Source organism: Penicillium pulvis, assembly GCF_028828015.1.
Source record: "Penicillium pulvis strain IBT 33274 chromosome Unknown contig_5_segment0_segment0, whole genome shotgun sequence".
In the NCBI taxonomy this organism is placed as follows: domain Eukaryota; kingdom Fungi; phylum Ascomycota; class Eurotiomycetes; order Eurotiales; family Aspergillaceae; genus Penicillium; species Penicillium pulvis.
In genome coordinates this window covers 1913255-1933838 of record NW_026643078.1, presented here as the reverse complement: position 1 = coordinate 1933838, position 20584 = coordinate 1913255, and the positions used below count along the sequence as shown (strand labels likewise).

The 20584-nt window shown below is 49.6% G+C and overlaps 10 protein-coding genes across 10 annotated transcripts; 2 read left to right on the top strand and 8 right to left on the bottom strand.

Moving 5' to 3' along the window:
- Window positions 1-2154: 2154 nt before the first annotated feature.
- Window positions 2155-2883, bottom strand: N7503_007299 (Yae1 family protein; the record flags this gene model as incomplete). Its single annotated transcript, XM_057066846.1, has 1 exon — window positions 2155-2883. The coding sequence occupies one exon, from the start codon at window positions 2881-2883 to the stop codon at window positions 2155-2157; it is 729 nt and encodes a 242-aa protein (XP_056920527.1).
- Window positions 2884-3997: 1114 nt separating this feature from the next.
- Window positions 3998-5219, bottom strand: N7503_007298 (uncharacterized protein; the record flags this gene model as incomplete). The annotated part of the gene is made up of 3 exons (XM_057066845.1): window positions 3998-4500; window positions 4549-4933; window positions 4998-5219. 3 exons carry the CDS (start codon window positions 5217-5219, stop codon window positions 3998-4000), a joined length of 1110 nt encoding a protein of 369 aa, XP_056920526.1.
- A 1378-nt stretch (window positions 5220-6597) lies between these two features.
- N7503_007297 (uncharacterized protein) lies at window positions 6598-7377 on the bottom strand (the record flags this gene model as incomplete). Its single annotated transcript, XM_057066844.1, has 1 exon — window positions 6598-7377. The coding sequence occupies one exon, from the start codon at window positions 7375-7377 to the stop codon at window positions 6598-6600; it is 780 nt and encodes a 259-aa protein (XP_056920525.1).
- Window positions 7378-8160: 783 nt separating this feature from the next.
- On the bottom strand, window positions 8161-9172 carry N7503_007296 (uncharacterized protein; the record flags this gene model as incomplete). The annotated part of the gene is made up of 2 exons (XM_057066843.1): window positions 8161-8769; window positions 8846-9172. The coding sequence occupies 2 exons, from the start codon at window positions 9170-9172 to the stop codon at window positions 8161-8163; spliced, it is 936 nt and encodes a 311-aa protein (XP_056920524.1).
- Window positions 9173-9199: 27 nt separating this feature from the next.
- On the bottom strand, window positions 9200-9439 carry N7503_007295 (uncharacterized protein; the record flags this gene model as incomplete). Its single annotated transcript, XM_057066842.1, has 1 exon — window positions 9200-9439. The coding sequence occupies one exon, from the start codon at window positions 9437-9439 to the stop codon at window positions 9200-9202; it is 240 nt and encodes a 79-aa protein (XP_056920523.1).
- A 958-nt stretch (window positions 9440-10397) lies between these two features.
- Window positions 10398-12187, bottom strand: N7503_007294 (SD08430p; the record flags this gene model as incomplete). Its single annotated transcript, XM_057066841.1, has 2 exons — window positions 10398-10743; window positions 10797-12187. The coding sequence occupies 2 exons, from the start codon at window positions 12185-12187 to the stop codon at window positions 10398-10400; spliced, it is 1737 nt and encodes a 578-aa protein (XP_056920522.1).
- An 849-nt stretch (window positions 12188-13036) lies between these two features.
- On the top strand, window positions 13037-14074 carry N7503_007293 (uncharacterized protein; the record flags this gene model as incomplete). Its single annotated transcript, XM_057066840.1, has 2 exons — window positions 13037-13121; window positions 13185-14074. The coding sequence occupies 2 exons, from the start codon at window positions 13037-13039 to the stop codon at window positions 14072-14074; spliced, it is 975 nt and encodes a 324-aa protein (XP_056920521.1).
- A 444-nt stretch (window positions 14075-14518) lies between these two features.
- N7503_007292 (uncharacterized protein) lies at window positions 14519-16139 on the bottom strand (the record flags this gene model as incomplete). Its single annotated transcript, XM_057066839.1, has 2 exons — window positions 14519-15115; window positions 15168-16139. 2 exons carry the CDS (start codon window positions 16137-16139, stop codon window positions 14519-14521), a joined length of 1569 nt encoding a protein of 522 aa, XP_056920520.1.
- A 674-nt stretch (window positions 16140-16813) lies between these two features.
- N7503_007291 (putative esterase/lipase) lies at window positions 16814-17707 on the bottom strand (the record flags this gene model as incomplete). Its single annotated transcript, XM_057066838.1, has 1 exon — window positions 16814-17707. One exon carries the CDS (start codon window positions 17705-17707, stop codon window positions 16814-16816), a length of 894 nt encoding a protein of 297 aa, XP_056920519.1.
- A 725-nt stretch (window positions 17708-18432) lies between these two features.
- On the top strand, window positions 18433-20001 carry N7503_007290 (uncharacterized protein; the record flags this gene model as incomplete). Its single annotated transcript, XM_057066837.1, has 7 exons — window positions 18433-18522; window positions 18573-18648; window positions 18704-18713; window positions 18767-18966; window positions 19024-19095; window positions 19148-19828; window positions 19883-20001. The coding sequence occupies 7 exons, from the start codon at window positions 18433-18435 to the stop codon at window positions 19999-20001; spliced, it is 1248 nt and encodes a 415-aa protein (XP_056920518.1).
- Window positions 20002-20584: the final 583 nt, after the last annotated feature.

Below are 20584 nucleotides of genomic sequence, written 5' to 3'. Positions count from 1 at the left end.
TTCAACGGTCTATTGGTTTCGGATGTCTCATCCACTTGCTATTTCCTTACTTTCTGTCTTCATGTATGATTTACTATAATGATATAAAGGACCCCTTAAGACTGCGCTTTTATTATGGATTACGGATATGGACGGGGCGCAACAAAAGCATACTTCCTTATGGCTAGCATGAAATGCAAAATCTATGAATAAACAAGATGATCATCCACTCTACTTCGTTGTCTAGGTAATAGATCTTCATACTCGGAATGCTGGAGACTCCTCGCCCAGAAAGCCTACGTCAGCTTTTGCCCTGATTATAGGTATTCGAGGATACTACCGGAATATCCAGGCAATGCTACTGTAGCTTAGTACTTGAACTCTGAAATCTCGATCGTAGTGTCCCAATCATAGTTCCTAATCATCGTTGTAGTTGGACATATTCAAAGACCAAAATAACAAATGCACGGGGCAGCACTCAGTACCCGACCCATCCCAAACAAAACCAATTCGCAAAAGTTCAATTGTCCTCAATTCATAGATCCACTATGTAGGGACATGTAAAACTATCCAATATTGACACCATGTCTCGAGTCTATCCGATCGGGACTCATGCATAACCCAAAGTACCATGCTCCGCGGCTCGCGGTTTGCCTTATCCCCTAGACCTGGTTACGGGTACAGGGATGTGATCCCGGATCCTGGGCCCTGTCAAGGGTTAATGTACAGGTCTGATTTGGATCTGCGGGAACCCGATCCCGGGGCAGAAGTACGGAGAAGAGTTTGGTTTGCTGGGATTTGGCTTTTCTCTGAGGCGTTTCAGAATTGGCCTTGTAGGCCTGATTCTGGGGAAGTTTGTTGCTACTAATTTGGAGTTGTTTGGGGTACAATTGTTTACACGGATCTATTGGTCTTTTGTCATCATGGATAAAGTCGATTTGGAATGTGGCTTGGATTTGTATACTAGATTATCACTAGAATTTACTATTCCTCACAGTGGCGTTGATGGGTACTTGGTGGAGAATCGTGATGCATACTCAGTGCTAATACGAGGCACAGAGTGCCTCGGCTCTTGCTGCTCTTTCTCTAGCTGTTCTTCATCTTCGACTGATCATCAGCGCTAAAGCGGCAGGACCCACACCTCGATTTGGAGCCCCACCTGTATACGAAGCCATCCCTTGCGTCGTTAACGTTTCCACGCCACAGACGTAGTCTTTTTGGGGATTTTACCACGGTCGAGGCCACATTGTTGACTTGAGGCAACTCAAAATAGATCAAGTGGCATCTAGAAATTCACATTCATGTGCTGATAGGTCTACTATGTACTTTGTAGCACTAGCAGTCTGATATCATACAGATTCAAGGCAAATCAGATTCCCAGCCTTCTCACCATTCCCGTATCACAAAAATGATCTCAAAAACAATCAGAAGTACAATGGGGCCTAGATGCCTGGGGGTATTCAAAAGTCCCTTCCATCGCGGCACCGGTCCGCGGAAGGCAAGGTTGTTCTCCCTGATTCCGTCGGCTGCACCTTCAAGTCTTCCGCGAGACCAAAACTCCCTAGGTTTCAGATGTATCTGAGTTTGTTTATTAAGGGATCCACATGGGTGGTCTTGATCGGCCTAGATCGAAGCTGCAGCTTGCCGGGGCGCAGACTGCTTGCTCGGGATCTGGAAAACAATGGTCTGTCATAAAACCAGGCCGTCCCCCATCTGAGTTCACAAGCCAGGACTTTTGCACACCTTGGCATAGAGGCCAAAATGCCTCAATCTTTGCACGTTAGCACTACTGTGCCTTTCCGATATCCTGGATAGCCCAAACAATAATAAACCACCTCCCTGCGCAAAGACGACTCCATCGTGTCTTAAACACAAAGAGCTTGCCCTTAACGCACACCGAGCCGCCCCGGACCGATCGCCCGCCGATACTTCCACCATCCTTGCAGCGGTGGAGTTTTTCAGACACCGAGTCTCATCTCATCGAATTCAATCGGGCCGCAGAGCGGGACGGGGACAGCCAGCGGAATTGCCGGGGTAAAACAACCAGCATGGCCCACTTGGAGCTGCATGGTTCCCCGGGGAAACAGGCAAGACATGGCCTCCACAGGAGCTGCATCCAAAGGTAGAAAAGCTTCACCGTAGGTAAACAGATAGGGACAGGGTAGTAGGAGGTCTTCAGCTCCGCTCTCCGGCAGCGCCCTTGTCTCCCTCGCCCTGTGCCTCCTTCATCTCCAAGGCCTCCATATTCTCTTCCCAAGCAGCAACAGAAAGTCTCTTCTCCCATGGAGCGATCACCGAGTCTCCCTTCTTAGCTAACTGGGTCTCTGGCTTCTCCCCTGCATCCTGGTGATGGACCTCGCCAGAGGCAGTGTCAACCCGTGAGCCAGACGCGGCCACAGCTTCCAATCCCGTAAACACTGCCTGCACATCTAGCGCCTTCACGGCATCCCCGTAGATCTTTCGAACTTGCTCACCGATCTTTCGGCGTGTCTCTGCGTTCGCGGGTGAAGAAGTTCCGGATGCACTGCCCCGCGCAGCGGGCTTCTTCACCGCACCTGTGCTCCGGTCATCAAGACCCCTTGAAATTCCTTCTAGGATACCGAGGATTGTTCCTGCTCGCATGCCTAGCTGTGCACCGATCGGGAATCCGCCGTCGAAGCCGTCTTGGACGCGCTCGCCTTTCGATACGGAGACGCCATCGCGGTACCCCGCGGTGACGTGCTGGCGGCGTAGGGAGGGAAGATCGGAGGGTTCGACGGTAGCAGAGCTTGTACCTGCTCGGTTATGCTCTGAGATCCCGTGCACTTCTCTCGTCTCGTGTGGTGGCGAGGAGCCGAAGATGTCGTCGAGGGAATTGTCGACTGCGGGGTGTGCCGAGCCGTCGTCGGAGTGCGTAGAGGTCATTGTTGTGGCGGGGGATGCTGGAGCGGAGGTATCGGAGTTGGAGTCTGTCTGGATGGGAGTCATGACCCGATCCAGTGATTTTACTTGAAGCTTGACTCGCTGTATTTCTCGTGGCTTCTGTTGTGGGCGATAAGAAAAAAAAGTTGCGATCTGCGGGTCGAGTGGGTCCATCGTCATGGCACATCGGGTTCATAGTACGTAGTTCTATAGTAGTATAAGCGAACCTCTTAAGTCTTCTCGGTATCTAGCTAAGTATTAATAGTGCCTTATACAATAGAGCTTAGATCCAAGCATAGTGTTTTCCATCATTGTAGTTTTGTGCTTCAGATTGAGAATGACATGATCCCATAATGCAACTCAAGGTACCACCACATCGGGCATACAATCAAGCATCAATCTCCAAATAGCGACTGATTGTCAAATACGTCAGTGGTGCCCAATAACACCGTGCCTAAAATAGAAGAGCATATTGTGGCTTTACCATCCACTCTCGGTCAGCTTCTCATATTGCCAATTTCGACTTGGTTCGGGCTGAATGGTTCGATCATGCCTGAATTGATGTCGTTGGGGTCCAACAATGCATACAGAGCGAGCTATACATTCATATTTCACCAGAGGCCAAGAAAACCTGATGTATCGATGATTATGAGCCATATAGTAAGCCAAAGTACGACATGAATCTTTCGGTCTGGACGAGATGGAGACCCGAGCAAGGCAAGTTGGAGATGTCTACCGATTTTCGGGATCACTGCCTAGTCAACCCTGCGAAAAAACCGACCAGATATGAGACTCCTAGCAATAATTATGAGTTGAAAAGGCAGGAAGACAAGAATGCTGGTAATTTTCAACGGGGCATGAGGATGTACATGGCGTATATGGAAGCACTTCAATTTCTCGGTACATGACATTTTTGCTTCTTTAACAAATTGATACGAGGAGACTCATGATTTAAATCTAGTAAACCATTTCAATATTTTGAATTTATCTGAGAGATTTGCAAGGTGTTTCTCCTTGATAAAAACATGCAATCACAGGAAGTCAAGATAGCCTTCTGTCTCAATCGGATTGAATCCCGTTCACTTCTTCGCTGTCCAGGTAGACACTTTCGTCCACTCTAGAATGGATAAGTCCTCGAGATGTATGTTGTGCTCGAGCGACCATTTTTGACGGTACGTGTTGTTTTCTCCGATGGCTTGAGACCATAAGCTCTGGGAGTCCGAGTGATCAGATCTGCCAGAAAAGTATCGCGAACTCTCTTGCCAGCGTTGTTCTTGACGATCCGTCTCCCGTTCATTCTACCCACCTCCACCTTCACCTCAGAACCCTCAATGGGGTCAAAAATCCAGTCAACACCCTTTCCATTGCCAACGTCACCAGAGTCAACCCCCTCATCAGAGTGAAAATCCTGATCAGAGTGAACGCCCGCATCAGAGTCATCATCCTCTTCATCATCACCAACTTCTACAAAGTCACCGCTCTTCGACGCAAATCGAATCAACTTCCCCTCAGAGAGAAAGTATGCCTCAAACAATTTGGAATAGGGATGGTAGAAAACTTTGAAGCGGGACACGGGGGCTTCCATGATGATTTGGTCAAGCCAGTGATCTAGTGATGAGTCTGGTCAGCATTTTCAAGGAATCATCACTGATATGATGGAATGCTTACCTCCCCAAGTACCGGTTTGTGGATCTTCGGCCAGGTAGTGTAGCGCGTTATCTTCGCCGATGAAAAAAACCATGATTCCCTCTTTCACTGGAGTAATGGAGAGTGGCGACCCAACTCGAGGGGTCGGATCGACGAAGCCACCAAGATCGCCGAGCTCCCAACGACCACGTTTCATGATGATAGTCTGGAGCTTGCCACCATCCGCACCGATGAAGAAAATGGCAGGACCATCGGGCCCGAGACCTCCAGTCAAACCACTGCCTGGGGCGAGTTGAAGCTGGCCTAGTTCACTGAAATCCGATTCTTCCCAGTCGTCTTTGTAATTGTTGTAGGTAAAGTATCTCAGCGTGTCGTCATGAGTGACAGAGAACGCAACCCGCTGGTGCTGTTGGGTTAGCAATGACCAACTTGACAGTGCCAATGTTCGTGATAGCTTCACATGGGCTTACCTTGTCCTCCTCATCATCTTCAGAGGTACCGAACCAGAGATAGGCTGCAGGAGCACCGGACTTGATGTCTCCTCCGACGCGTGGTATGTCGAGGACACCTATGGTGTCCCAAAGTTCCTCGATCAGCTCGTCATTCCGGGCATACAACAGGTGAAAACCGTCCTCCCTCAGCACCCCGCCAGCGGCATCGAGGCACCAGGCGATCACCTTCAACTCATCCATCCTGATGTTGATTGAGAAAGTGGTACGGTGTCAGAAACATGAGGGGTAGAAAGATCTTGGGAGATGACAGGTGCGGGGAGCAGGAAGGTCAACTAAGGAAATTATCACATTCAACAACCACCACCGTGGTGGAAGTGACGTATCAATCAAAGACAACTTCACCTGCGCGTTTGGGGCTTCACGATACGGTAATCCCTTAGCGTCCCCTTAGTTTGCCAAAGGGCATCAAGCGTTCAAGGCTATAATACATTGAGCATCCCTGAATCATTACAATGTGAGCATGTACAAACCATGTGCTCTATAATAAGTCCCCCTTCTGGTCTAATCACAAATTTATGACTAACAGTATACATGAATGGCATATATGGGTTGCGTTCGGCTCATGTCGGAGCATTCAATACCGAAAGCAACATTAACTTATGGAAAGTTCTTGGCATTTGCATTATTTTTCTCCATTGATAGTTTGACGCTGGCTAGCTCACCGATTCGCAATGACGACAGAGATGGCAAACTCAAGGAAGGACTTTGAGCCCAAAACATCAAAAAGGGAGAAGACATGAACGGCATCAGTGGTGACCAACAACACCAACCTTTCACGGGTGGCATTGGCTTTGCTTCCAGCGATACAGCGAAAGAAACAGCCAATTCTTTAATGTGGGGATTTTCAACTTGATCGGCTACATCATACCCGGGGTCAATATGATGATCGCCGCCATTACGATACCTTGGGTGTCCTGAAAGGATACTTCTGGAGCCCAGTGGCTGAATAGCCAGTACAACTGCCCGCAACGGAGAATACTAAACGTATCGTGGCACGGGAGACCATCATTGAACGCATAACATGTATCTGTAGTCTTCGTGTTCACAATGGTAGTGAAATTCGTGCCCGAATCATCAATAAGGATGTCAATCGGGTCAAGCATAATGCCAAACAGGCCCGCAAGGCCACACCGAGATCATTTATAACGATGAAGGCCTTGAAGTTCGTGTAAGACAATGCGCGGCTTTAGTATTCAGAGATGGCGTAATCACGGTCTCTCCAGCTCTTTGATACGAGTAAGATCCCACTGATTGGATGATTGTCTGATGACTGGAAGATTTTGGCTAAGGAGACTAATGGAGGTCTGACGGCCAGATCTACGCTAAAGGAAATACCGATCAAGTTGTCATGTTTCTTGTCCCTGTACTCAACTAGGATAAGCCTCCATATCAACAGGCATGCCCATTACCTGAATCGGTTCAAATGGCTTCTGATTCTCAGCATCCCAAGTGTTCAACTGCATACCATGCTTGCTTTTTTGTGAACCGCAGTGCGAGTGTTCTCATTGAATATATTGTATAGAAGGTACATCGAAACCGAGAAATTCATCACTAAAACTCAATCGCAACTCTTCTCCAACTCCCTGACCGCAAAATCAAGCACAAGCCTCGCAAACCCCCGATGCAACCGATTCGTCCACTCAGGCAAAATCTTCTGCTCCAAACCCTCCGCCTGAACAACCTCATAGTCATGCGCCGAAGCGAATCTGACCTCCACAAACCTCCTCCCCTCAATCTCAAACGGCTCCGAAACGCTCATCTCATGTCGTCCACCTGACATAAGACGCCAAGGATATCCCCACTTTGCAATTCTCTCAAAGAAAAGTCGCGGCTCATCAGCCATCTTCCACGAAATAAGCAGCCCATTAGAATCATCATCGACGCCACTCTGGCGTTGAACTTCCATGATGCCATTCATTAGCTTTCGTGGTTTACCCGTGGCATCGGGCTTGAATCCTGCTTCGGTGTTGCCGAGATCTCCTGGTTCATATGTTCCGCGAGAGAGAAGACCGAAGATACTTGCTTCTGTTTTGAGGAGTGGAGATCCGAGTAATGAGTGGGCCCATGCATCTTCAAGCGCATTCTTGTCGGGGGATTTGCTGTTGGTGTTGCGCCGTGCCACCAGTGCTTGTAGCGGGATACGTGCAGAGTAGATATCTGTATATGGGCAATGCTGAGTTTGGGTATTGTTTGGCGTTTGCAGCAATTTGCTCCCTGTTGTTAGGGGACGGTTTGGATATTTCTTTTCCAGGTGATTTAGGCCAAGGTGGGTACCGTAGACTGTTGCGCCGAGTGGGAGGATGATGTAGGCGAGGATCTTGCTGCGCATTGTTTTCATCTTTCAACATAAATATGTGGTTAATTTGTGTGGTATATAGAAAGTTGAAATACTGTATAGTCGGGATTGGAGTTTTAACTGTCGGCCGAGTCTATACTTCAATGGGAAATCAAAATTGGGGGCTAATTATCGGCCATCGGAAAGTTAGTTCATCCGCTTGACTTTATCTGATGATGTTGATGTTCATCTGTGGGGATGGGGCCACTTATTATCCGGTGTCAAATGCTACAACTTTTTTACCATGTATATATACAGATTTTAAGGGCAAACACAGATCTGTCTATAGGGTCCTACCCCACCCCAATCCCACAGTACAGCCACCGGAAACGTCGTATTCTATGTGTTTTTGCGCGATGCGGTTCAGCCATGAAGCCGAGCGAACGTGTAGAAGCTTGATACTGCAGATATGTTTGCCTTGCCTCTATTTCTTTACCACGTGGTTATTGATTCGGGGATTGCTCAGGAGACCACAGCTCTTGCCAATTACATCACAACTTAACGTAAATCACCTCCGAGCACATGGGCCGAACAGTCAACTCCACCTGCAACTATGTTACTTTACGGGGTACATACCCTTCTTGCCTTCTTTCCACCATGCCAGCAGAACGCTCGCGATAGCCGCGAGACTATCGAACAAGCGGGCAACATTTATTTAGCTCTATAGGGATTCAACAGCCGATTTCGATCGTTACAAGCAGCTACCCAGATATCCTGTCGACAATTCAAGCACTTTTCTCTTAACCGCCCTTTGTCCGCCAGCTCTCACTGTACAAAATGATGGCACTATGTTGACAACGGCTGGAGCTGGTTGAGCGTCCACACTCCAGTCTCATCAGTGTAAGTTTCTTGACCCTCAAAACCCCCCGTGATAGACCCTCGACCAGCCACCCACTGAGGAATGTCCGCAAATATATCATGACTAGTCAAGTTCGCCACGAAAGTACCAGCGTCTCCTAGGTCCCAATGCAGGATCATACCATCCGGTGCTGGAGTTCCCGGAAGAAGAGGCCATATCTGACCCTCTCCCCAGCCCAGAGTGTTGTTAGGACTGTTAACGCAACGAGACGCGATAACATGTCCATCTTCCCACGTAGCAAGATACTCTGCACTAACATCTGTGCCATCCTGAGCACGTGAATGCCACCACACGACAGCGTAGGGTCCGAGGCGAGCATGGCCCCAAAAGGCGGATTGGAGCGCCTCCTCAAAGGGGCGGTCAACCCACGTCTTATCATGATAGCCATAGCCTTCGAATGACATAGAAGTCTCATTGATTTGGAGGGAAACCGTGGCATTGGCGTCAGGTACTGCGTTTGCCCAACCTACTCCGGTAATGATCTGCTCCTCGACGCCTGCAGCATCCGTGCCGCAGGAATAATGAGGTGCGACAGTCTTTAAAAACAAAAGGTATGTGAGTAATTGATACAACAGTAGAGCCATGGTCACCAACGGAAAGGTGGGTACTTACGTTTCCATGAAGGGTTATAGTTCCTTTGATCCCCAGTTCGGGCGAATTGACCGTCGCTATGTAAACGGGTCTTGGCTTCAAGAGGCTCGACCCTGACCAACTGAACTCGCTGCCTTCATATCCATAAAAGTCTGCACGCATACTCTTGTCCTCCCGTTCCGTTATCTTGACATGGTCAGACTCAATGGCATAGCTGTAGGCTGTTCCATTTGCAAAAGCCCCGAATAAGGTGACACGATAGAGCATTTCTGACTCAGGGACATTCGGGTCGACTGGCCACTGCACTTCAAAGTTGAATACAACAGTCTCGTTGGTCAAAGGGTTCATCGCGTCGAAGTACCATCTAAGATTTTATTAGGACATGCTATATAGCGGTAATGGGAAAGGGAAGACTTGCGAGTCAAATGAAGTGGCGTTTGGTGCTGGATCTAGTTTGAAGAAGTCGGCTTGACCAAGAGCCTGGGAAGTAAATTCGACTTTCGAAGTGCCATTGTACCGCTTGTCACCCAGTAGAATGACACGGTCCTGCGCAGATTGAGCGACTGCACAGCAGGTTGACAGGACTACTGCCAACGAGAAAGGTCGAATGCGCATTGTTGGTGGTAATCAGAGAAGGCAATTCTTGTGCAGCAGATGTGATTCTCGTTAAAATCCAAGATGTATTTCATGCATTATCCTTCCTAGTAGCTTATTTATATGTTGCATGCACCGTTGATCCTAAGGGTTCCTGAGCTCGCAACCTTACTCTATCTGTACAGTAAACCTAGGCATACTCCGTAACCTTGGAAAGAGTTGATTGGCTTCGGGTCCGGGTTCGTATTCGGATTCGGATTTGACCCCATATTTTTCCAGTCTCCATCACTTGGAATAGCTTGGAAGGAGGGGAAACAGTGGCCCGTCCCGGGGCACAGTGTATCCGGAGTTTGAAGACTGCCTGAGATTTCTTGCAACGGCAGGGAAATGGCCTGTCCCAGATGGATTCTATCCGGAGCAACAAGGTTGCTTGGGACAATCTGGGAGGAGGGGAAAACGTTATCCATCTCAGACAAGGCCGTTGTCAATCTATGCGGTAGCACTGTATAGGAGGGATCAAAAGCACGCTGTAACGGCCTTCTTCAGGGGCCTCATAGAATATAACAGGGAATGAAGAATAACCCTATCCTATAATGGTACGAAAGGTGGATACCACGAAAGAAACCGCAGTCGAGCCTTGTCAATCAACTCGTCCCTGAAAAGGACACCAAGAACATGCCAGGCCCTCTACAACGAAAGCAACTGGAGATGTAGAAGCGAGTTCTAGACAGATTACCAGTTTCGTGTTCGCCTTGTTCGCATGGAATGGTCTATAAGATTCCAATCCTGCATACTTCTAGTTCTAGACTCTTTACATTTCTTAGAGATATCATACAAAGTCCCACTATGTGAATATAATGTGGCTGTCAAAGCAAAGTAGTCATTTAACATCTAACTATTTTAATCGTTCAATCTATTAGTACTATGATCACTCGGCTATAAAGTACAAGCTGAGCGTAATGATTCCCAGTATAAGAGCTTACTCGCGTTGAATACCTGGCACCAGCCGCCAGGCGCGCAGAGGTAAGCTTTCAAGCTTGGCAGCAGCGGGTTTAATGAACCACACAAATGTGACAGTGCCAATGAGGACACAGATAATGTTGGTAATGTAGTAGCCGTCGTGGTCAATGATGCAGGTACCACCGCCATTGATGCAACGGTTCTTTTCTGGCTCGAGTGCGCAAGAGAATGCAGAGGTGACAAGAGCATCTTTCAGCTGGTCACTTGGTGGGGGAGTAGTAGGTGGGAGGCATGTTGCCTGGGTGAAAAGATCGACTAGTTTAAGGACGAAAATGCGAGGGAATGTTCCGCCCAAGTTGGAAACGCTAAAACTATGTGTTAGTTGTGAAAATGTGAAACACACGAGTATTTGACTTACGTTGCGAGGAGGGTCATGTAGGTACCACCAATGCTTGGGTCTGCAATGCGTGCATGGAAAGCTGAAATGGCGACGAACATGACCGTGTTCATGAATGTTGATACAACATGTTCGAGGATGACAACCAGCATGTACCAAAATGGAACATCGGATCCACCGGGGTAGATCATGACGGTGAATTGGGCAAGTACTGCGGCGGCCAGGCGGCCAACAAAGGCCCAGCCCCACAGTCGCATAGGACCGTGATCAGTCGACCATTTGCCGGCATAGTACCCCAGCATAATCTCGAAGGGGAAGTCAATCAACACGACCAAAGCCATGTTCTCCTGGCCAAATCCCTTGTCCAAGAGTTTCAAGCTGGTGACACCGTCGTTGGCCTGGAAGCCAATCTTGGCAATCAAATGAATGAGGATGATGGTCTGAATGTTCTTCAGCTTCAAAACGCTCCACATGCTCTTGTACACATCTAGGATGCTATCACGCTCCTTGGTGCGGTCTTCCTTCTTTAACAAGGCCAAGCCCACGGTCACAATGAGGTAGGCCCAACCCCAGAAAGTCAAGTATGTGCCGAGCGAAAGCATACCCTCTTCACCGGGGATAGTGCGGAACCACCGATTCGCAAAGTCCTTGGAGTTAAATGCCAAGAACACGGTGTATGACAGGAAGTGACCTGCTGTCAAGCCAACAGTCTGAGCTGTGGAGGCGTAGGAGATGTTCGGGGGTGACATAAGAGTAATAGCCCATCCATCAACGGCAATATCCTGCGTGGCGCAGAAAAGAACCAGCATGAACCACCAGTATGTGAAGTTCCAGACTCCCGCGCCACCATTTGCGCCGGCCTGCTCCATCATGTCACCAATGTGACGGCCGAGGTAAATCATGGCAAGTCCCGCAATAGCCTGGACTGGTGTAATCCAGCTCTTGCGGCGACCGAATCGTGGACTCCATACAGCATCCACAATGGGACTCCAGAACAGCTTTAAAGAATATGGGTAGGAGGCGAGCGAGAAGATGCCGATCTGGCCATAGGACAGATATGGTTTTAGGAGAAAAGGTACGGAGCCTGTAGCCAAACCCATAGGCACACCCTGCAAGAAATACAGCACGCACAGCAACAGGAAATTCCGGCGGTCACTTGCGGGGAGGTTATGGAAGCTGGTTGTTGTCAAGACAGGGGTTTGAGGGACGACGTGGGGTTCATCGTCGAGGGTAAAGCTCGGTCGAGACATGAGGCGGGCTGTTCGTTCGGAAGAAGAGTCGACCGAGGGGGTATCGCGCTTGCGCATTTCGATGTTGTTCATCTTGCCGTTCGCATGGCCGTTCTGGCCGGTAGCGACTTTGAGGCTCGGTTTGGAACGGCGTTTGGCGAGGGTGGCGCTCTTCCGTGTCATTGATTTGTATACGTGTCGGAATGTAAAGTGTGTAAGAGTATTTCGGTCCAGCCAGAGGTGAAAGTTGGTAGATGTAGCCGGGGATCAGGGGAATGGGTTCGGCTTGGAATGAAAGAAGGGCGCGTCTGGCGGCGTAGTTGGGTTTCAAGGTTGGGGGCCCATGCGGGTTAGGCGGATGAATAGTAATGAACTGATGACCAATACATGGAGAACGAAGGAAAAAGAAAGAAGGGAAGTCCTCAAGGGAGATACATGGAGGTGGTGGGGGGAAGATCCGACTCTTGAGAAAGTTTGGGCGAGACCACGCGGAGAGGCAAGCTGGCCTCTTACGGGGCCGGGTTCTTCCTGAGGGGCCGGGGGATCTTCTTTGCCAGATTTTGTTAGGTTTTTTTTCAGGGTCTATCGGATCCACTCCAAGTATTTTCGTTTTACAGCTACGAAGTTCCCGGTGTTGGGATTGTCCTACGTGGTACAGTCCATGCACGCGAGGAGATCGGCGTGTTGCCGCACAAGTCCCTCGCGTATAGCTTTAGTAATCGGACAGTACCAGCCTATGACCGTATATAACAATCGATCGACAGGTACTGACGTGTTCACATGAATCAAGACTTGATTACTGCTGTCGTTACATCACAATCAAACAGTATCACATGGATAAATGTCAAATAATCTTAAATCGTGATCCTTGTCAGAAGTGGGTCACGTGCCGTCATACAAAATAAACAAAACATTGTGACGAACTCATCTCCAACTTCTCCACATCTTCCCCGCCATAAGATTGCTCGTCCTGAAATAAGGACCCAAGAAATCAGCCCAGACATATACTCTAGAAGAATATACTTCAACAACATGAATACACGCGCACACCCCTCCGCATCTCCGGACCCCCAAGCAGAGCGCCTTGACACCGAAATCGCCTCCATTCGCGCCGAAAGTAAGCACCAGACGCGCAATCCCCTAAACCAAACAATCACTATATACTAACAATACGCAAAAGTTCATAATTTCCAACGTCAAAAGCGATTCCTTTCTTCAAGTCTCCTCGCCTCATCCAACGTTCAGAAGCTCCTCCGCAAACCCCGCACCACCATCCACGACGAAATCTCGCCTCTCGCACAGGCCGCAGGGAAACACTCTGAAACAAACCACTACCGCATCGCATTCGGTACTACAGCTTTTCCATTCAAGGATCCGTCACCCAGCGCGCCCGCCGAGAATCTACTAGGTCTGCGCATCGATGTCTGCACACGAAATGGGCGCTTCGCGAAGCCCTATTACGTGCTTCTACGGCGGGAGCGCGTAAAGGGTGGAAAGGAGAAAAGTCTGAGGGTGTATAGACATACCGTGCCCGCGTTTATCTCTATACCGAAGCTGGAGAGCGTTTACCTACCTTTCAAGGGCTCTAGCGCGAAATCGACTGGCGATGTCGAACAAGACGTGGACGAGTCTGAGGATGAGGGGCAACCCTTGAAGCCACAAAAGAGGAAAAATGTGCGAAATCAGGACTTGCGCGGATTTTCTCGTGAGCTACGGCGTGAGCTTGTAGCGTGGCATTTGCGGTGCGATGCAGTTGATCTCTTGCGCGAAAGATTGGGATTCAAGGAGTCCGACTCGGATACTGGTTCAGTTGGACGGTTGTCACCTGATAGCAAGGCGGGCATTGTGTCTCTTGACTCTACGGCCATTGAGACCCGGTATGTCCGGCTGGAATGGGAGGATGGCCGTGTTGGACGGTTCAAGTTATCCAATGCTGGTGTTGTTGAGCGAGCCGTTGTCATCGGGGACGAGGGTCGTGATAAACAAACGGAAACTGCGATGACTCGTAGTGGTGGAAGAATTGAGAGTCTGGTGGAGAGGCTGCAGGAGCTTGCTGAGCCGGCTCAGTAAACACTGAGATGGATGATGATTTTAGATTTTATTACTAGAGATACCCAATGCTGCGCTCAATATTTATATTCTTTCTGAACAATAATTTACATTTCAATGTCTATCAATAACCGTAACCTATAAATGCATCAAATGCTATGAACATCTGGAACCAAATAGCCGCCGCAATGCGATATGTACTGTCATGTCAAATCCACATCCAAGCGGAATGCAACAAAGGGAAAATGAGGATTACAAGAAGGGTAAAGGGGCGTAAAAACAAAAAGAGAAAAACCTAGCGAATGATGTGAAGTTCACTTGGCGATTGCCCAATAAGGCTAGCCAGATATTGGCAAGCAAATATCAGGCAATATTAAGTAAGGTATCATGGCATAGCCATGGACCTACCAAATTAAACAATAACCGAGATATCATCGCAGATCTCGATCCGATAAGACCAGACAATTATATGCTATTCTCAGCATCAGGTTCATGTTCAACACAGAACGAAATAAGCGGCAAAGGCCCATAAACCTGGCCATGTTTCTCTTCCAACCGCTTGCGCAAAATGGCTTCTTCCAAGTTCCATCTCTGCCGCAAATCCGTCTTTTTCACCTGCAGTTCATCGATAAGCGAACTTTCTTCGCGACGGTGTTCAGCTTGAAGCGCAGCAATTTGTTTGCTATGTTGGTCACACAAATCGTCTAGTTCGCGTTCCATCCGCGCAATCGCTTCGGCAAGTCTCTTTTCTTGGCGTTCTCGAAGAACTTTAATGCGGGATTCTTGGAGAGCGTCCATGGATTCGTGGGCATGGTACTGTTGCTCCAGTTGTTCGAGTTGTTGTCGCGTGACTCGGCGCGCAGGGGCCGAGCCTTCGGATCCAGACATGACTGAATCGGATGAGCGGTCTGCTGGGGATGGCGGGGGGCTTGCATTTCGGAAATATCCTTCCATGTGCTTAATGCGGGTGCGGGAGTTTTGCTTTGCGCGTTCGAAATCTCTCTGTTGTTCCATTTCTACCGCGCATTGGCGTTCTTCTATGCGGATGGCGTCAAGATCGTTCTATATCAAATTAGTAATAGTGCAGAAGATTGGAATGTGAGCGTTGTCTGACCTTTTCTCGTTTCTCATCCTCCCGGCGCTGGTTTTCAGACTGTGCATCGGAAACGGCAGTTTGGTGCCGGCGCCGGAGGGTCTCAAGAGCGGCATCTTGGAATGCCATGTGCCGACTCTTTTCCATCTTGTGTCGTTCCATCATTTCGCTTAGTTCGGGGTCATCCAGACTTCTTTGGAGGGATGCTGCATCGAAGGTTGGGATCTCCACTTCCACCTTTGGGATTGAATCTGTCGTGCTTGTGCTGGTGACTGAGACCGCATTGCTGGCGGGTGGGTTGCTGGGTCTCTCAATAAAGACCTGCTCTACGCCTTCGTCACTTTTAGATATCGTAATTTGTGCAGTCGGTGGTGACGTCGTAGCTGATGGGGCTCGCTTCCTCCGGAAATGAATGCGCCCAATAGCGGACTTTAAGCTGCTCCGCCGTCTCTCCTTCTCTTTTTCCTTCTTATCGCCCGGCGCCACAACAAACATGGAACTCCGGTTTCCCTTGATCGCAAGTCCATCTTGAATTCCTAGCCCGGCATTGATTGTGCGGCTTTCGCTGGAACAAAATGACGTCGGGCGGGTCGATAAAGACGCTAGCGATCGCGTACTGCTCGGTTTCACGCGCTCGGAAGAGAAGGTAAGTTGCGATAACGATGTAGCGACCTGATCCAGCGAGGACGGTAATAGTGCCGGCGACGTCGGTTCGACGGAGAGGGAGGGAGTAACAGAGCCATCGCAGGCAGAGTTTCGATCGGTAGACGATCCAGACGACAAAGCGGGCGACGAAAGATCGGCCATTCCAGAGGCGATCGAGGCAGCCAGCGGCGCCGCATCGATCTCCGGGACCTTCAGACCGAGCTGCTGTGCCTCGTCGGAAAGCTGTTGCGCTCGCGCTTGTTCCGCTTCCTGTGACGCAATCTGGAGTACCTCTGTTCGGTATTTGTCCTCGTCTAGGACGGGACTGGGCGGTGTTGTTGATCCCATTCTATATACAGGCGATGGCGCCTAACCAGCGGGCGCGCATTGACCGGAGGGGAAGAATGTGAGCTTCACAAAAGGACTAGGCTCGCCCACGCGTTGGCGGTGGACGAGATGGTGGCGCAAAATGACAGCATTCGCCGTATGTAGGCGCTTATGTATAGAGTCGACTGGATTGGGTAAGGATGTGTAGGAAACAAAAAAAGCAACCGTAAGCAACCGTAAGGACTGGAGGGGAGACTAGTGTAGAGAAGAAAAAAAAAGGAAACCAGAAAAAAACGGCAAGAAAACAGGATACAATTCCAAGGACGATCACCCTTTTTTTCTCCTATATTTTTATTATTCTTTTATCTTTAAAATGAAATGAGACCAGACCCACGGGGGCGAACCCTGACACAATCCACCCACTTAGCACATGTGGCGGGGTCTTCAAACTCCTTCCCAAAACATGCTTTCTATATTTACAGCTATGGTCTTATCTCCGACGCATCTCCATCGCTAGTTATATCTCATTACAACATGTAGGGTTTAGGGTTGGTTGGAATAGCCGCGGTCCCCGGGGTGTTGAGCCATGGATTCAGCGCTGGGTCAGGTCAGGCACACGCGGCAAGCGGAGACAGTGGAGGGGTCAGGCAATAATAGGGGCTTTCGGCATGGAATGAATCGTGAAGAAAAACAAGCTATCCGTTAAGCATCTCCACCGCTAACTGGTAAGCCCGTTTCTTGGCTTCGAGTAGGTGCGGCGGAGAGTTCGGCCGCGTGGACTTGTCCCACCCATGCGAACAGCCCACCATGCGTTGGGTGACCACATGCCTGCCCTCCAACTTTGAAAGTCGCGCAGCAACTTCCTCGGCCTCGTGCGCGAGATTGTCAGCATCAGCGGTGATCATGAGAAGACGGCGCGGAAGGCGGTCTATCTGCGCGAAAGTGGGGGAAATGCGCGGATCCCGCGGATCCATGCTGGCGACATAACAGCGGTTGAAGAGACGGGCCAAAGACGCCGGGATCTCTGCCGTTTCCTTGGGGTTAGGAGCGACCTTAGTACCTGGTTCGACACTCAGATCAGTCACCGGATAGAAGGCGACCAGGGAGCGGAAAGTATCTGGCGCAAAGAGATTGGACGATGCCGCAAGGACGAGGTTGGCACCTGCGCTGAATCCCGAGAGGGACAGACGCGAGCGGTCGAATTCATGCGGGCGGCCCAGGACGTAGTTGATGGTGTCTTCCACATCGTTCAATGCGGCAGGGAAAGGATACTCCGGTCCTAAGCGATAGCGAACATCCAGGACCGTGCACTTGGTTTGTTGACTGATTTGGCGACAGAATGCATCATCGGAGCCGTGGTGGGGGAGGACAAACCCACTGCCATGGAAGTTGATCAGGACTGGTGATGGGCTTGAGGCAGATGATGTATACACATGAACCTTGATGGTTCGTCTAGTGTCGCGAGATGGAATCTGGCGTACTTCATCTGGGTATGATTTAATACCGCCATGCGCGAAATAAGACGTAACGGCAATGAAAATCCGTAAAATGACCACCAAGCATTTGTCGATACAATATTGGATAGACATGGTGAAGTGGAGTTGAAGAGAAAATTAGGCCGAGGCAGGCGGGTTGTGAATGGGACTGGTAGATCTTACTTAAACCCACCAAAAGCTAGCTCGCCCAGCACATCGAATTTACCCGCTCAAGGCAAGAGGCGTTCGTCGCAGAGTGCTACATTATCCAGTGGCTTGCTAATTCGTCCACGATTTACCGAAGCTCGTATCCAAGTCATCTGGATATGCGCTATGATGATCAGGGGGGTACAGGAGATTAGATAGTGAATAACCTCATGAAGACTATAAGGATCGCCTACAGGGATCGTCTATAGGGAAGTTAGAATTCTGTAGATCGGAATAATGTACGAGCGTTTGTATGCGGCATGCATGTCAAAACGAGCGTCCGTGGCAATATTATCATCCAGGCTTTAAGGGCGGCAACTGCCACATTGTAAAGTAATGCCACGCAGCTATTATGTTCCTTCCACGAAGCTCTCCAACCAATAGAATCACAATCCTGCCGTCCTCACTCTCCTCATCACCATCTCTCTCTATCTTTATCTACGCCAGCAGCTCCCGTTGGGTACATGACGAGAAGGTTTTAAAGCCTTTCAAGTTCAAAGTTGCCACCATACTTCTTCGATCTGCTCGAAAAAACCCCCTGGCCCGTCTACATCGTCAAAAAAGCGACTCAAAGCTTCAAGCTATCCGCGGTGTAGCTCCGCTCCACCCGAGCCGCATCGACTTGCTCCGAAATGGCGACTAAACCGGAACACAATGACACTAACTTCACGGTCTTTATTCGTCTGCCATTTCCGAGAGGAGATTTTGTGGATCCACCACCGGTACGCTCACCTTTCCATTTGATCGCTATCCTAATGTACTGACCGATCAGGTGGTATGGAATGCTGCTAAAGACCAGGCGTTATGGGGTATTCTTTCTCGACCGTCCAAGGGCGATGACATAGACTGTATGTCTCAAATCCACGCTTAGTATTGACGACCAAGGAGCTAAATTAGTGACAGGGAAAGCATTGTATACCTCACTCCCGCCCCGATACAAATGGTTATGCTGACGTGGCTCTGAAGGGCTGATAACTTCGATGTCACTTTACAATTTTTACTCCAGCAAGCAGCATGGCTCTATGATCGCCAGCTGTCACAGGTTCGGGCCCAGATGCGGAAATTTGACCCGACCGCTCAGTCAAACTCCCCGTCACCAGCTCCGGGCTCTGTGTCCGGGAGCACAGCACTGCCGGGGCCACCGATGAAGGATATTCCTGTAGTTGGTATGCTTATTCCAGCATGATTAAGCCGAATTATCATGAATGACTGACCCAAACAAGGACCACGAGGGCCTGTCCGACAGGTGACTCAGCAGAAGGAACCATTTCCGCGAGGCAAGTTTCTGTCTATTTGTATAAATGCCCTTCTGTGGCACTGCATTTGTGATTTTAACACCATCTGTAGCAGCCAGTGGTCATGGTCGGAGCACAAGCTCTACCTCGACCACAACCATTAACCAAATCCGCGGTTCTCGAGATCCGTCTCGCACCGATACCCCAACAGCAGAAGGTACTGAGCAACGGCGGGATTCTTATGGCCGTCGCCCATCCATCAACAGACCCCAACCCCCAGTGGCTCCATTCTTGCGGTCTCCTCCATTAGAGGAAGAAAATTTATCATCAAGCTCCCCAGATTCCGACTCAGAAGATGAAGCACTCCCAGCTCAGCGCTTCCGGCGGTTTGGACAATACTCTATACACCGTGCCGGCCTTAGAGACGACGAAGACGACGACGACGACGCACCTGCCTTCCTACCACTACATCGGGAACCCGAGCAAGGTCCACGAGATCGACCAGCCCAGGAACTTAGTGCCACATTACGGTTAGACGCGGAACGTGCAGCCCTAGCACGGCGGCGTATCGCCGAGCGATCTGGGCAAAGGATGCCCGTTGCTTCGGAGTCGTCCGCAAGCTCGATGAGCTCCGGTGCTCCTGTGGTTGTGCAGGGAGGACAAGCGGGTGCTACATCAAGTCACCAGCGCTCTGGGGAACCGTCTCGGCTGAGTCCCCGGAAGTCCCATACCTCTGGCACACAGGCAAGTGATGGGACTCCAAGCATGGGAAGCAGCTTCAGTGATTTGGATGGTGAGTTGGGTTCCGATTGGGGTGTGATGTGACATTGTATTGATTCTAGTGCAGATGCGAGCGTTACACAGTCAGCGTTGGAGGAGGCTCTTATGAGCAACATGCAGCATGGCGGGATGGCTAGCAGGATGAGCACTATCAGTCAAGCTTTGCGTAGTCGTTATTTGCAGTGATGTTTTTGGCTTCGAATCAACTACTTGATTTGATTGTGGGAGTGTGGATAAGCATGATGCATGTTGGCTTCTGGGTTGCAGTTCCGCCACATGCACGCCTGTCGATAAATCGGATTCCTTACATACCACATGTGCACTGGCTGACATGCTTCTATGGAAAATCAACTGCACAATTTCTCAATGAGATCTAGTTTGCTTACCATTAGGCAGTTACATATTCTCTGTCAGAGTCCCCACACTAGGTGCAGCTCTCCTGCAGATAGGCCTAGATAGGAATTATCGGGGCTCAACATCTGTAGTATAGCATATACTCTGTAGCACTTGTTCTATCTACGTGCATAACATGCAAGGCATCAATCCGAAAATCGGCCAAAAGGAGCGAAATCGCTAATTACTTCGCATCAAAGGCAAGTATAGAAAATACTCGGTATTTCTAATCATCTTCGACCAAAAACATGACATAATCGGCGATATGTACCAGTCAGAAGCTCATGTGGATTTCCTGCGGATCCATTTCTGCTATCGGGCCAGCGGCTGCACTAATCCCCTATCAGATGTGTCAACTGGGGGGTTCTCAACATTT